The 16,616-nt window shown below is 44.4% G+C and overlaps 1 protein-coding gene across 3 annotated transcripts in view; it reads right to left on the minus strand.

The window, feature by feature from the left end:
• Positions 1–1,569: 1,569 nt before the first annotated feature.
• The window catches only part of arhgap40 (Rho GTPase activating protein 40), a 78,075-nt gene continuing 63,028 nt past the window's right edge, over positions 1,570–16,616 (minus strand). For all 3 annotated transcript variants that reach the window (XM_084317143.1, XM_084317142.1, XM_084317141.1), the window contains exons 6-15: positions 15,562–15,727; positions 14,817–14,908; positions 14,035–14,112; positions 12,889–13,048; positions 10,983–11,065; positions 7,359–7,565; positions 6,949–7,092; positions 6,409–6,563; positions 4,578–4,633; positions 1,570–4,159 (exon numbers count right to left, since the gene is read on the minus strand). In XM_084317143.1, the coding sequence (XP_084173269.1) occupies positions 4,053–4,159; positions 4,578–4,633; positions 6,409–6,563; positions 6,949–7,092; positions 7,359–7,565; positions 10,983–11,065; positions 12,889–13,048; positions 14,035–14,112; positions 14,817–14,908; positions 15,562–15,727 (1,248 nt within the window). In that variant the 3' untranslated portion in view covers positions 1,570–4,052. The remainder of the gene's footprint in view (positions 4,160–4,577; positions 4,634–6,408; positions 6,564–6,948; positions 7,093–7,358; positions 7,566–10,982; positions 11,066–12,888; positions 13,049–14,034; positions 14,113–14,816; positions 14,909–15,561; positions 15,728–16,616) is intronic.

Genomic DNA, 16,616 nt, shown 5'->3' on the forward strand with positions numbered 1-16,616 from the left:
GGGACGCATTCGGAGTGCGCGCCGTGATTAGCCATGAATGGGCCGGTGGAGGCCTGATTGGTGGTGGAGAGAGCCAGGGGTCAGGCATTCTGCCAGGGGGTTCATACAAAGCTGCTGATTGCTAATCATCCATTGATTACAGTAATTTAGATCTGCAGCAGGCCAATGGGGCCCACGTCTGGCAGGCTAGCTGGCTGCTACACTGTCTGGGGGTGCAGCTGTGTGTGTGTGTGGGGGGGTACAGTGATTTCCGTCACTATAGAAAACAAGAGAATCAGATCTATCAAGAGAACCGTGATCCAAAAAAGGTACATGTCCTGTGTGACAATAGATTGGCTATAATGTTTTCCTGAGAGTTCATGACAAGCAAATGAGACTTACTGAATCGATGCAAAATGTCACAAGAGATATGTGACCCTATACTGCATTGTTGGGCCTGTCAAGAAAGTGTGAACGTATGTATTCACAAACCTCTCAGAGAAAAGTTCAGTGATTGTTCATCACGGTTGATAATACACCATTTACCACGTGTTTATTTCATCAAATTGTATGTATAGAATATGAGATCATGTGTAAAATAGATTGTATGTGAGTGGAATAATAATTTTAGAATGGAATAAACAGAGTAAATGCAACTATATATATATAATGCTTGAAAACCTTCAAATGCACATGTGGACACGGTGAGACCTTGACTAATCAAAGCTGACGAGGCAGTTTAAGTGGTTTTCCAGGAGCCAATGCAATGATTAATCAGGGAACAGAGGAGCACCACCCTCACACATTACAAGGTTAATCTATCAACTGATTAGTGGTGGAATAAACCATTATTTCACTATAGATTTAGCCTGTTTTCTCTGTTACCTCTCTTAAAGGAAAAAAAGCTTGTGTATGTGTAGGATAGATACAGGACACACAGATTTAGATTCGTAATTAGCCAATGATCATCTTGAGACATTTGTAAATTTACTGTTGAAAAAGCTAAGGGATTAAAAGGAGATGTATTTCTATTGTTGGGGTTAACTTGTGGAACAATGCTGATATACATTTTTAAGAATGAGTAATTTGCTTTTGTTTTTTTAAGAAAATAGTTTGTATAGCTATTTTTGAAGATTACAAATGTGAATAATTCTTTTTTTGTTATTTTCTTTTAGAATACTGTTTGAGTCTTAATTTTGTTAAGAATATAGGACAGGCATATATAAGCATTATGCTTCAGTCTGTAAATTTTCAGTCACTGCCAAATCAAAGTGTTGAATGATTGTGCATATTGTATTGTGTGTGATGACTGAATAAACTACTACTACTACTATCATCTTAAATTATGTGTGTGTGTGTGTGTGTGTCAGTGCACGTCCTTCTGCCTTCCTCTGTTAAGAATGCACCAGCACCCTAATATGATGGTGGGAATCAAGGCATCTGTCGGCTCATAATGCATGATAAATGTTACCTTGTGCGATACCATCTCTAGGGTCTTCAGTTTCCTCATGTTGAAAAAAACATTCATATGTATTTATAAACACAACATTTCCAACATTTATTGACAAAAGGAAAACATTTACAAAAGTTTAGTTTCACATTACTATTGTAAAACCTAAGGTTTTTTTTTCACAGAAAAGTAGAAAATAATGACTTGTGTAAACAGCATAAAAAGACGGAGGCTTGACTGGATGCCGTTGCTTTTTGGACAACCATAGAGATATCTGAAAGAAAATGGCGTCTTAGGTAGACTACAAATGCACGGTAAAGAACATTGATGAACTGAATGCTGCGAGTCCACAACCACAAAGACCACACACACCTGACAGGGGGGGGGGGGGGGATTTATCATTGTTTCCTTGACTTGCGATCGATTTGCTCCTCACAGATTTTTTGTGGTATTTCTCCTATTTTTCTCAAGTGCATTACAGCATATTATGACAGTTTCAGAGACACTGAACATTTGTTTGCCCTAAAGTAACGTGTACCCTCACACACACAGGCTCTTGGACAATCCAACAAACTCCACATTGACCCCATATCGCATTGCTGAACGGTTCTGCGTTTATGTACGTTGTGCGGTGTGTTACACGTGTCCCTGTGCTGAGTTCCTGGGCCCGCGGTATATAGTGTTGCTGCTTGCCCTCTGGGATACTGCTTTAGAGGTGACCTAGTTCTTGTGATTATTGTCAGCAGAAGGCAGTTCCATCCGTGGGCTTTGTGCCGGGGCACTGAGCTGTGGCTTGGACCCTGAGACAGGCTGATTGGGCTTGTGTAATGAAGCCCGACACACATCGACACACACACACACAAACACATATGTACGCACAATGTCGCACATACATGGATGTACGCTATGCATTCACAAACATAGACACTCTCGCTCTCTCTTTACCGTGGTCGAGACTGGAGCAGTAGAATTTATAACAGTCATTTATTACCTTCCACTTTATTAAAGAGATGTGCTGCTCAGTGCTATTCTCAGATGCCATTAGGAGCCATTATGTGGAGGTGACAGAGACGAAGCAGGGGCTGCCTGGCTGTCATTACTCTGCCTACTGACCCAGACATGCTTCCCACAAAATGGCTGCTGCGACACAGGCATGGTTGTGATCTGAGGAGACGATCAGTAGGTATGGAAGTACATTCACATGCTGATTGTGTGTGTGTGTGTGTGTGTGTGTGTTACTGATAATTATGTTGTTCAGAGTAGCAATACAATCACAGGAAATTTCCAAGGTAAAATTTACATCACCTGTGCACTGATCTCGGTCAAGGTATACTGTATGACTGATGATGAACTATTTACAAATGAAATGTACATTGCGAGAAGTACTGATATATGTTGAGGAGGAATACAAAAGAGAGATGCATCAAAATACAACTGATCCTGAAGATAAAATGTACAATAAACACTGCAAAGGCCCATACAATAGAGTGGGCTGAGCTTACTGTCATGGTAACGGTTAAAACGAGTGTAGCAACCCGTCGTCGTCCTAAAATCATTCTATGGGACATTCGTGAACACAGAGGCAATGGCATTACAATCACATTTGTATAAATAATCCATTCGACGCAAAAGAGTCGACTCGGAACACTCAACTTCATTCATGCTCTTACAAAACGACAACAAAACAAAACAGAACGCTTGAAGTCCAGCTTCATCATCTGTCCTTAAGCAACTCCCTTTTTTTTATATATATTTTTTTACAGGTTACGATAAATGTCCTTAAGGTGGAAACGCTTACACACTCCCTTGGTAGGAACAGAAAAGAAGAGTGTGCTCTCGCTCCCTGGAGGGTCCTTACGGGTTGGTGGGTTTTAAAGGCCCCAGGAGAGGAGAGAATGTCAGGGAGGGGGCATCAGGTCATCAGGGTCTGAAGAATAAAGAACCAGGTGCACTCTCTTTCTCCCATTCCTTTATGTACAATATGTCTGAACTGGAGTGGGGAGAACACATGAGAAAGAGAGAGAGATAGAGAGAGAGAGAGAGTCTCTGTTGATCAGTCACTCTGTCAGTCAGTCAGTGAGTCAGTCAATCAGCTGTGTCTTCATAGCCAGAGGTGCCTGGCTACCATCTGGTCTGCCGCGGTTGGAGCTGATTGCCTGAGTGTAGCTAGTGAGCCAAAAGGCCCCAGCCGCTTGTTCCTCTCCTCTCCTCTCCTCTCCTCTCCTCTCCTCTCCTCTCCTCTCCTCTCCTCTCCTCTCCTCTCCTCTCCTCTCCTCTCCTCTCCATTGGAGGGAAGGCGTCACGTCACCAGCCCGCGGTGCGGCGTCACAACTCTGCAGTGGCACAGGTGGAGGACTGGGGGAGAGAATGGAGGAGAGGGGGAGGTAGGAGAGGGGAGGGAGGGATACATGCACTCCGTCTGGATGTAGATTGTTTTTCAGCCCTTCCTCTTTCCTTCCATCTACCCAGCCATCCCCCCCTTCTCCCAGGTCGGTTGGAAGGAGGGAGGACAGAGGACGAGAGGAGGACAGAGGGCAGGGTTAGCCTCTGGCTTCTTCATCGGGCTCAGCTCCTGGCAGCCCCCCCCCCAAATCTGTCCAATCTTGTGTGTGCGTGGTGGCCATCACAGCCCCTTGCTGGCGTTGGGTTTTAGCCGGATGACCCACTCTCCTCCAGGGTTGCTGTTGTACAGGTCCAGGAGGTGTGCGTCTGGGTCCAAGCAGTGCTCACCTGTAGGGTGAAGAATCATGTGGGTTGAGATTTAAATAGTAAATTTTTTTAATACTTTCTTTAAACCCGAACTCACTGAGCGAGTTTTGCATTCCGTAACACATTGCACTAACACAAACGCACACACACAGGTATGTGCTGTTCACTATGTTAGGCAGGGCATATATCCCGCTCCCCTGGTGAGACAACATGTACATGTGTGTAATAAGCATTTGTCTGCTCTGATAACTGCAGATGCACTGCCATGGTCTCTCTGGCTGCTCGCACACAGTTCATTGCATAAGACCTTGCTAGCCTCATTAGTTCAATGAGCAGAAAGACATGCAAATGTCAGAGCCGCTCTGATCAGAGAGAGAGAGAGAGAGAGAGAGAGAGAGAGAGAGAGAGAGAGAGAGAGAGGTCTCGTCTTTCTACTTACCGATGTTGCCTCCCACTTCGTAGATAACGCAGTCGGGGTGGGCGAGAGAGCCGTTTCTGTAGGACGAACACACAAGACCTACGTGTCACTCCCATGAGTTCTATTTTGGGGTTTTGTTCAATGGTATAAATGTTGTTATTTTAGATCATCAGTCGGGTGGCTCCTGTTGAGACGAGTGAATGTGATATTTGACTCTATGCATAATTCTGACATGACATGCCCCTTTCTAAAAGAGAGAGGAGAACATTGCGGTGGGGTGTTTGATCCTGTGTGAACCGTATTTGTGTAAGCTGTTTCGGCAACTTTTTGTGAAATATATTATATACCCCCTGCTGAATAGTATGCCGTCTGACAAAACCATACAAAAAGGGTGGTTTGGTTGCAGCAGATTCAAACCAACCAACGTGGTGTCATTCTGCAGCATGGCTTCATTCTGCTCTGTTCTCTACAGCAGGGCTTCATTCTGCTCTGTTCTCTACAGCAGGGCTTCATTCTGCTCTGTTCTCTACAGCAGGGCTTCATTCTGCTCTGTTCTCTACAGCAGGGCTTCATTCTGCTCTGTTCTCTACAGCAGGGCTTCATTCTGCTCTGTTCTCTACAGCAGGGCTTCATTCTGCTCTGTTCTCTACAGCAGGGCTTCATTCTGCTCTGTTCTCTACAGCAGGGCTTCATTCTGCTCTGTTCTCTACAGCAGGGCTTCATTCTGCTGTTCTCTACAGCAGGGCTTCATTCTGCTTTGTTCTCTACAGCAGGGCTTCATTCTGCTCTGTTCTCTACAGCAGGGCTTCATTCTGCTCTGTTCTCTACAGCAGGGCCAGTATGAGGACAAGGCTCCATCTTGATAGGCTCACTGCATGTGTGTGGTACTTGTATGATTAGAAGACTTTTTCCTATATATTGAGACGCTCAGACGGTTCAGTTGGCCGATATTTCTCCAATGTCCATATAGGCCTACTTGCCTGGGATATTGTATTGCAAATATGATGGGATGTTATACAGTATTAGTAATATTATTATTGTGTATGTGGACGAGCAGGCGTCAGGTTGTGTTGAAAATAACAACATATACAGTATGTTGTCCCCAAGTTAAGAACATATGGATGTGTTGAAAAATGACATGACGTGTGCTGAAGATCACACATCTTGTGTCCTTTTGACATATATGTCCAACAATGTTCCAGAGGAAGTAGGATGATAAAATGTTACCTGTGATGCTATGCAACAGTGAGTGATGGTGAAATTCAATCACTGACAACATAACAATAGATTCACCTCAGTTAATTCGCTTCAGGTGAGGCTGAAATCGCCCGTTCTAATGTGCGTGTGCGGCGGTGGTTCACACACACTAGATGTTACTGGATTCAGCGTGTTCATTCTGAGAGTGCAGTTTTCAGACAGCCTGAGGCTTTCTCAGTAGGAGCTCTGGACTACTGCTGCCCAGTGCTCTGCCGCTAATGTTCCCTTTCCAATATCCTGCTGTGATGTGGTGTTAAACCTTCTGCGTGACTAAAATGGGAGAAATGCTGTGGAGAGATGAGACGCAGACATGGCTCTTTTTCCTGACTTTCCCTCTCGCAAACAAAATGTTCCTTCTTTCGACTAACCTTGGATGAAGTTCAAACAAATACTAAATTCAGGTCAAATTAAATAGTTGTGCGCCATATCCACCCAATTGGGTCAATTCATTTTTTAAACCCAATTAGCCTGCCTGAATTATGCGATGTGCACGGTTTGTACTCTTTTTTTAGATGATTCACGTGGCACCGTTAGGCCTTTTCCCCGGGACGAGAAACCGAACCCATTTCAGATAATAATGTGCAGAGCGTCGTACCTCCGCAGCAGCTTGCCCTTGCTGTTGTCGGGGCTCCAGGGGAACTGCCGGTGGAACTGGGCCATGAGGTCAGAAGCCTGGGAGTGGATGTTGACCTGGACCTCCATGGTGCTGCTCACAAGATCCCCCACCTGGACCTTCACAGTACAGCATGGCTACACAACACAGAGAGGAGAGGGTATGTTAACATACTGGATCTGTTTAAGCTCTGTTACAAAAAAAAGAAAAGAAAAAAGAAGAATATAATTTATATATATATATCAAGTATGTACTGTGTAAAAGGTGTTATTATTTTTAATGGACACCAGGAAGAGCTACAAATAATGTTTGGAATGGGGCCGGTACTGTGTAAACCACACTAGCTGGCAGTAGTTCCTCAAAGGACGCCGATTGGTCGCAAACCACTGTGGTTCAGGCACAAGCGCATGACTTGAAGCCTGACCAGATGGACTGTCGTGCAAGGTTATCTTTCTCTCGCAGTGAGAACAGTATGTAAAACATTGTACAGTGAAAGCAAGCTGTAGGACTGAAGCAGCTGACCTCAGAGGTGTTCTTGTCTGGTTTGTCCCGGCTGTCAGTGTGGATCTTCCTCAGCAGGTTCTTGATGCGGCGGTCGTAGAACTGGTAGCGCCGGTTACTGTTCTCATTCAGTTTACGGACCTGGCTCATCAGGAAGGTAGGGACCTGGGGTTGAAAACATATGTGATTTTCATGTGATAGAGATTACGGATCATTTGAAAAGTCTACCATTCATGTTTCCATCCCACACCTGCCCTGAAGACACCTATATCACCACATATTGCCCTAGGTCTGGCTACATTTCCAAAACACAGCCGGTTAAAGACGTTCCACTTTCATACACTTCGTTTAGTTTCCAGCAGTATATTCAAATGCATCTACAAGTAAGCTAGCAACATGTTCTACTTAACGACGTCCAAAAGCCGACTGACCGCCCACATGAGGTCCTGGTAGCGGATCAGCAGCCTCATGATGTCTGCAGCCTTCTCCGCCTGGCCTTTCTCTGTGCCCTCCGTCAGCCTGCTGGGCAGGGCCTTGTGGAGGAAGAGGTTGGGGGCCATGATGGTGGCCACGGCCCACAGGTTCATCCGGTTCCTCTTCTCCCTGGACACCACCTTGCTGAGGAACTCCAGGAGAGCCTGCGGGAGAGGGGGAGGGAGCCGTAAGCATGCATGAATACACGCACACATGCATACACGCATATACATGTGTGCAAGGCAAGGACACACACACGCGCGCGAGCGCACGCACACACTTTGACGCCACATTATAGCGGAACTCCAGCAGAGTCTACAGGAGTAGAGATAGGGAAGCCATTTTAGGATCAGCTACAAAATGGAGGAAGTATATTCTAATTCACAGTTATTATCAATGAGAAATACACTCTTGTACTTCACACTAAAGATGTGCAAATGTCAGGGCGGCTAGGTGGTGTAGTGGGCAAGGCACTCGCCACCAGTGTGGAGACGCTAGGATTCGCGTGTTCGAATCCAGCTCTCCACATTGTTTTCAGTTTAGCTGGTCGTCCGCAGTAATACACATTGGCCGTATTACGGGGAGGGAAAACTGAAGGGTGGGGATCGAACGTTGTGAACAAGCGACTCCTACAAGTCGGTTGGTGCGCCTGCGCAGTAGAATCAGGAAGTGTCGGGGGCAGCATGAGCCTCCCACGCGTTACTCCTCGACACTGAGAGATCGAGCTGCGCAGGTGAAAAGATGCGACTGCTGTTACCTCAAGTACCGGAGGGGACTTGTGCTATGTATGACTTAGTCCACATTGCAGCCGGCTTGTGGGAGGCAAGAAACAGCGTTCGTGACAGGGGAGGGTTGAATTGGATGATACGAAATTGGGATGGGAGAAAATATAGAAAAATGGGAGAAAAAGTGGATCAAAAAAAAAAGATGTGCAAATGTCTTAGTTTGTTTGACCACGGTGCTTCGCACAAATGCCTGGGCCCTCATTCATCAACGTGTCTTACGCACAGATATGTGCTTAACCTGTGCGTACGACCATTTCTAAGCAAAGAGTGGGATTCATCAATTTCAACTTGACTTCGTGCTTATGTGTACGCACAGCTCGGAGCACACTTAGCTGACGCCCAGTGGTAGAACATCGTTACTACGGCATAAGCGCTCCTCAGTTCTGCATTAGTTTCAAGGCGGAAATAAGCTTCCGTGCATTAGTGTTCAACTTCTGTATGACCCGTAATTCATTATAGTTCATTATAAAATAGCGACAGTAGTGTAATTATAACGGGCTCACACGCGAACAAGAGGTTGGCCTGCTTGTTTGGCACGGGGGGGCAGACGCAAAACACCAACCTCCAAACGCGATTAAATATTGTTTCAAATAAAAAGCGAATTATTTTGTGTTTCATGTTTCCAAATAAGATTGGTCACGAAATGCTTTCTACTTCAATTTGTTGGTTAGAATAGATGACCTCCGTTGAAACTTCACTGAGACTAACAGTCTATTTGTGAGCTCCCGCTCAGATGTGATAATAATAACAATAATAATAATAGCTTCATTTTATATAGCGCCTTTCAAGAGACCCAAGGTCGCTTTACATAGATAGGGGGGGGGAATAACAAAGTAACAGACATAGTGGACAGACACACAACATATAAATATGATGATGGAATTCATTCAAGATCCTCTCCACCCTCGGGTCTTTGCCACCGGCACGGTCCATCGTGATATTGGAGATGGATCGAGCAATAGACTGTTACTGTAGCTGTCAAAGCTCCATCACAAATGCAGTTATGTGAATAGAAAGGGATTCCACTAAGTCAATGTTGCGATGCGCATTTGCCTGATACATGTTGTTGCTGCATGCCGGGAGGAAGGCGATGCTGAATGTTTTCAATTCATTAAATAAAACGGATACTTTTTGCAAGGGTTTACTGACTGTCATACAAATAATCAACCAACTACATACTGTAACTTTTCAGTGCATGTTCTTATTTACATTGTGACAACAGCCTTGTGAGTTCCCGCAGTGACCCGCACACAGACATGATGGAATTCAAGTTCAAGTTTGTATTGATCACATATAGGCAGGCTACACATGGCGTATCTATAGGCTACATCATTGGCAGTGAGATTCATTGTTCTTGTATATGCTCTCGTATTATTGTTTATATAGGCTACCCAATACTGACATCAAAATAGATTGTATGACTCTAGAAATCATATGCAGCAGGTAGAAAATTGACGGAAAATCCGTCGCGATTTGGAATAAAATTGAGAACGTTAATCCCTGGGTATTAATCAAACAAAACGGGAAAAGGCAGTCATATTCCAGCACGGTCTTTATTAGTGTTTGTGCTGCCCAGGCAGCAATGGTTAATAGATATCATATCCGACATCTACGTGTACACGTCTGTCAGCCTGTCACATAACACGCTTCCCTCGGCTTAGTCCATTTTTCCACATTTCATGGGGGTATTCCATTACCGTATATGGTTAATCGGGGCGGTTCTGGTATGCAAATACTTAAAACAGTGCACGAGCTCAAACGTAGGATCAAAGTCATATTCATCATGACAGGTGTGCGTAGAACCTGCGTACGCACGTGTGGTGAATCCCGTTTTTTCTGTGCGTGCACTGATTCTACATTCTGTGCTTACGTGTGGAAATGGAACATTTTCTACGCCACGTTGATGAATGAGGGCCCTGGATTGTAGAAATGACTCATAAGAGGGCACTTATACCAAAACTGAAAATTAATACATATCTGATAAGATCATTGCGAATGAATCATCCCAAATGCATGCTAGTCTGAAAGACCGATTTACTGTGAGGATTATCAGGCGCGTTTTAACTTATGTGACAGTGAAAGCCACACCTGCAGAATACTCTGGATATCCTTATGTCTGGGTGAGTGAGTGAGTCATGATAAATGCATGCCATTATATAAACATTTCAACAGGGTTGGATTAAAGCCAGACATACCTGGATAAGCCATTATGAAATACAGTGTTTGTTACAGACAACCCATGTCCTAGGTTAGTGTCCTAGAAACCTGGGCTGTTTGTTGTACAGTTGTTGTCATGCAAGACAGGGGTTGTTTTTCTTAGCAGGCTGGGGCAGGTGAGATAGAAACTAGAGCAGTGGAATGCATATAGAGGTGGGAAACAATGGTATCTCTGTGTGTGTGTGTGTGTGTGTGTATGTGTGTGTGTGTGTGTGTGTGTGTGTGTGTGTGTGTGTGTGTGTGTGTGTGTGTGTGTGTGTGTGTGTGTGTGCGTGTGTGTGTGTACTTTGAGTGTGTTCCTGTTGTGTGATAATTAGGCACCTGTATGTATAGAAAGCCTTCTCAGAGCCTCAGAGCATTCAGCACTTAGCTGCACATATCAAAGGCCTTGGGATACACTGTATCTGTAAGCTAATGGTTTAATGGCTAACGGTTTTGCAATTTGACGTAATTCATAAACTGTTTAATGGCTTGAAAATTGCATGACTATCAAAGAAAACGACCAAACATCAACTAGCAGGATTATGTTCGGTTTCCGCTGTGGTAGCTAGCCAGGACCGTGTGTATGTGTATGTGTACCTTGAGTGTGCTCCTGTTGGGCTCAGGCAGCAGCAGGATGAGAAGGTTTAACATGTGGAGTTTCTGTTTCAGCTCAGGGATGTCTGGGGAGAAGTGGGACGATAGAGCACATGTAACACAGGCTGAGCACAAGCACAAACAAGCGCACACACGCGCACGCGCACACACACACACACACACACACACACACACACACACACACACACACACACACACACACACACACACACACACACACACACACACACACACACACACACACACACACACACACACACACACACACACACACACACACACACACACACACACACACACACACACACACACACACACACCTCATTTCCTCTTGGTTTTGCCCAATATTAGTAATAGGATGTGTAAAGATTAATGATATTGTGACAGGCCGTCATTAGCTTTGTTAGCTTATGTCCTTGTGGTCGCACGTCGTACATCACTTTCACATTGAAAAACACAAGATTCACCTCAGCCACCCATCCTTCAGCCGCTCATCAATCAGATTTAGCTTTAATACTCCCACATTCACCCCTGTCTTCTTATGGGGAACCTAGTGTTGTTTCAGCCGAACCTCATCACCACCACATCGGCAGTACACAGCGTTTGTTCTGGCGGTGCGAAGCGGTTCTTTAAAAAAGCCAACTCAAGTTTTCTATCTCAACGCGAGGTTCTCTCTCGTCGTAGAGAGCAGAACGGATAAATGTCGGACCGTGTCACCGTCACGGTGAAAAGACGTAGGTAATTGTGATGTGAACCGCGCTGTGCAGCTTTCACACATGTCCTGCAACCCTGAACCTATCCAGACATTACCCCCTAGATGGGCTGTGTGGTGTGTATAAAGATATGTAGGGAGGAGGAGGAGATTGGGAAGAGAGGAGGCAGTGTGTGTGTGTGTACACAGTGTATGTAATGATCAGGGTTTTTCCAGACCACTGGAGGTATATGCTGTCAACATGATATATATGATAGGTATGTTACGGTAGATGTGGGGATATATATGTTAGGGTAGATGTGGGGATATATATGTTAGGTAGATGTGGGGATATATATGTTAGGTAGATGTGGGGGACCCTGATGTAAACAAGATGAAAGTATTTCTCTGGTCTGCATCCCCTTAACAATTGTGTGTATTGAGCTGTACTGTATTGTACCCATTCTGCAATCTGTTAATAAAATGTTCAATCAATCAATCAATGGGGATATATATGTTAGGGTAGATGTGGGGATGAATGTTAGGGTAGATGTGGGGATATATATGTATATGTTAGGGTAGATGTGGGGATGTATATGTTAGGGTAGATGTGGGGATGTATATGTTAGGGTAGATGTGGGGATGTATATGTATATGTTAGGGTAGATGTAGGGATATATATGTATATGTTAGGGTAGATGTGGGTATATGTTAGGGTAGATGTAGGGATATATATGTATATGTTAGGGTAGATGTGGGGATATATGTTAGCACCGGCAGGCAGGTGCTGTTGTATTGCATGACAGAAGACCCACTTTGAGCAGGTAAAGCATACTAGCCGCTAGCCTGACGTGTCGGACCCATGGAATGCTATGCTAGCTTGTAAGTAGCTCCTGCACTTTAATGTGATTACAGCGCCGTTAACTCATTACGGGTTGAGAGACGAGACACCAACACATCAACATGCTAAGTAATATTGACTTTATTGACAACCATTTTAGCTGGGAGGCTATTCGGAGTGCTAGCTTGCGTCCCATGGGTTTGATGTGTCGGGCTAACTAAAGGCAAGGTTCAATGCGCGGGTATTCCTTTATGTTTTTTTCCCCAGTATTAACTTCATCTTTACCTTGCGGCCGAGATGCGATCACTTAGATGTACGTACACTATTCCCCCTGTACGGGTGGTGTGAACACTGACCTCTGACAGCACTGAAGGCGTTGAGGAGGTCTGCAGTGAGCAGTGGGGAGGGCAGCTCCCGGATGAACTTCTTGAGCAGCGCTGCTGCGTCGTTGGGGCTCACCTCGTCCCAGCACACCCCTCCTGAGTAGAAGTTGGTCTCCAGGTTCTGCTGTAGCATCTAGGGACAGGACAGATTGATTGGTTATGAACTACCACAGTATCAGTCAGGCCACCAAAATAGATTCATAAACTGCCATAGCAATATGTGAACAATGCTCCTCATACTACATGTACCCAACCCAGCCTGTCAGCTGAGGGACAGGACAGGACGGAACAGAACAGAACAGGACAGGACAGGAACAGGACAGGATAGCACGGGACGGAACAGGACAGGATAGCACGGGACGGAACAGGACGGGACAGGATCGCACGGGACGGAACAGGACAGGATAGCACGGGACGGAACAGGACGGGACAGGACAGCACAGGATCAAATTAGGACACAACTTATCTCAATTAATTAATTTAGAGAGGAAAGGATAATAGCAGTTTTGACCTACAGTGACTAATGTAAAGTCAAGATGATACTGACTAAACTAAAGACAAAGGCCCTTTTAGAGAGTGGTCATTAATGCTGGGGAGTTTCTCTGAATGGTGGCCTGCCATAAGATGCATGAATTAAACGTACAATATACACTGAAGTGGGTGTGTTGTGTGGCCGTTTTCTCTCTCTGTGCTGAACAGTGCCCTCTGGTGATGATTTTAATGGCATGAGGTATAGATGGGTTTCCAGACTACATGGGTGCTCATCAGTGATGCAAAAAAGCACAGTAATCCATGTCAGAACAACAAGACAGACATCTTCACATGTGCGGCCGTCACACTTTCAACCACGTGTTTCATTACTTCAAAGCGTATTGCCGATTTAGTTCAAGCACAGTGTGTTTACAAACAGGAAACCCATCTATATGGAGACACATTTCACAAAGGGTTCTTGTTAGAGCTGGTGAAATTAGGCCACATCTTATGAACTGACAATTATCATAAAAAATAATTATATATATATCTCATTGATGTCCATTGCATTTTTAACAATACAATGCGTTCACAGTGGTTTGGGTCGTGTATTAGGAGGAACTGCAGGCGTCTGTCCGGATATTTCACCTTGATTCTGGACTGAGACCCTGGAACCCGCAGGATCCCCTCAGAATCCACCCCTTTCTTCTCTAGGAAGGAGAGCAGCTGTGTGTGAGAGAGAGAGAGAGAGAGAGAGTCAGTAACTGTAACAGGGTGTAGAGTCACAATCACATGCATTTTGTCTCATCTGATCCATGTTAGGAACTGATTTGAGCAGGTGAATATGTTGACTACATGAATATATAATATGTTGAATATAAGCTCTGTAAAATAAGATAAATAAGAGTCAGACGATAATCAGACCTAGGCAAAACACAGTACATTATGTAACATATTATGACATGTATATTAAAACATGTACGAGTCCTTGATGTATCTTTTCTAGCAAGTGACATACTTGAGGTTGTTTAAATGGATCGTATGATAAGCGAAGGATACCCGAAATAATTCAAATATTTGAAAACATTTGTAAGACATATTTTGCCCAAGTCTGTCTTATATGAACATGTGGAATTCCCCCTGAAAAAAATGTATGAAGGTGCCTTGTAAAATCTAATTGACAATATTGCAATTATCAAGATATGGTATTATTATTATTCAGGGACATTTTTTCTTTCCCGAATTCCCATGCATAGATTTATTGGTTATGAATTCAGGCCCACCAAATATTCCATAGTAATATATTAACAATGCTCCTCACACTACATGTACCCAACCCAGCCTGCTGCCACCACAAATAACCAACGAAGCCCAACAAACCATCCCATGGGTAACAGTATGTTAAACAGATATAATGTGGGGGTGCTCACCGCTTGCAAGAAGAGAGGGGTACTGGTGTTGGGCTTGATTTTCTGATCATTCTCCAACAGAGTGGCCAGGGGCACACCAAACAGAGAACTATCTGTGAGAGAGAGAGAGAGAGAGAGAGAGAGAGAGAGGAGAGAGAGAGAGAGAGACAATGTAAATGAATGTATGTTTCCCATGTCAATAAAGCCCATTTGAATTTTATTTAATTGAGAGAAATAAATAAATAAAGAGATACATAGATAAACAGAGAGAGAAAGACATAGATAAGCAGACAGAGAGAGAGGTTAGCTTAGCAATTAAAATGTGTGCCTCCATGTTTGCCTTCATTCATATCCATGTGTATGTGTATGTGTATGCTCACACAGTACAGTGTATAGCCATGTATGTGTAGGTGTGTATGTGTAAATATACTGTATGTGCATGTGTGTGTGTGTATATGTGCATGTGTGTATATATGTGCGTGTGTGTGTGTATATGTGCATGTATGTGTGTGTGTGTGTGTGTGTGTGCGTGTGTGTGTATGTATATGTGCGTGTGTGTATGTATATGTGTGTGTGTGTGTGTGTGTGTATACGTGCGTGTGTGTGTATGTGCGTGTGTGTATGTTGTGTGCATGTGTGTATGTTGTGTGCGTGTGTGTATGTATATGTGTGTGTGTGTGTGTGTGTGTGTGTGTGTGTGTGTGTATATGTGCGTGTGTGTATGTATATGTGCGTGTGTGTATGTTGTGTGCGTGTGTGTGCGTACCGGGGATCTTCCGCTTGCAGGTCTTGTGTCTCTTGACGTCCAGCTCCAGCAGGTCACACAGAGCAGTCATGTCGATGAGGGCCAGCTGACGTACCTTCTTCATGTCCCCCTGTGACAGGTCGTGGATGTGGGTCACCCCCAGACGACACTGAGGGTAGACCACCCGCTGGGGTGAAAGAGGGAGGGATGGAGAGAGAGAGAGGGGGGGGTGAGGGAGGGAGAGAAGGAGAGGATACAGTAAGCTACGAGATCAGAGACAATCCAAGATGTTGACATCTGCACTCATCTGTGATCGTCGCTCCCTTCCTCACCGGTTCCCTTCAACTGAGATTTCGAGCTTCAGGAGAGAGTGGTGCACGTTCACAAGTACTGACTGAACTGTTGTTTCCTGCACGTCTTACTAACACGTGTACTGAGAGGACTAATTCTGCTCTCTGCAGAGGACATTTGTTCAGCCAGGAAAATAATTATAGACCGGTCTGTCTCTGGTCACTGTGTATTATTCACACAACAAGCCTTTGTTCTGCGCTAATTCACTCATTCCCTCATTCCCTCATCCCACTAACCCTCTTATCTAACTACTGTAGCACGGGGGGCTGTGTGTGTGTATGTGTGTGCATGCGTGTATGTATGTGCATAATGCACATGTGATTATGTGTGTGTGTGTGTGTGTGTGTGTGTGTGTGTGTGTGTGTGTGTGTGTGTGTGTGTGTGTGTGTGTGTGTGTGTGTGTGTGTGTGTGTGTGTGTGTGAATGTTAACGGGGAGCATTTATCAGTAATCACACTGTTAAATGACACAGGAAAAGGTGTATGTGAAAATATTTTTTATTATAAAGAAAATATATATAAAAAAAAACCTGAATGACTAAGACTAATGCTATCAAACAGCAACCTCTAAGCAAAAGAGTCCCGCTTGGTACTGCACTTTGTTTATTTATTTTTTTGGTCTGATGTGTGTGTTGGAGTAGTGGGGGAAATTTACCATTTCTGGACACACCTCAGGAGAAATAGAGTTCACACTATAATACGTTACTAAACTCCAACCCACATGTCA

Source organism: Notolepis coatsorum (assembly GCF_963971535.1).
Source record: "Notolepis coatsorum genome assembly, chromosome: 6".
NCBI lineage: Eukaryota > Metazoa > Chordata > Actinopteri > Aulopiformes > Paralepididae > Notolepis > Notolepis coatsorum.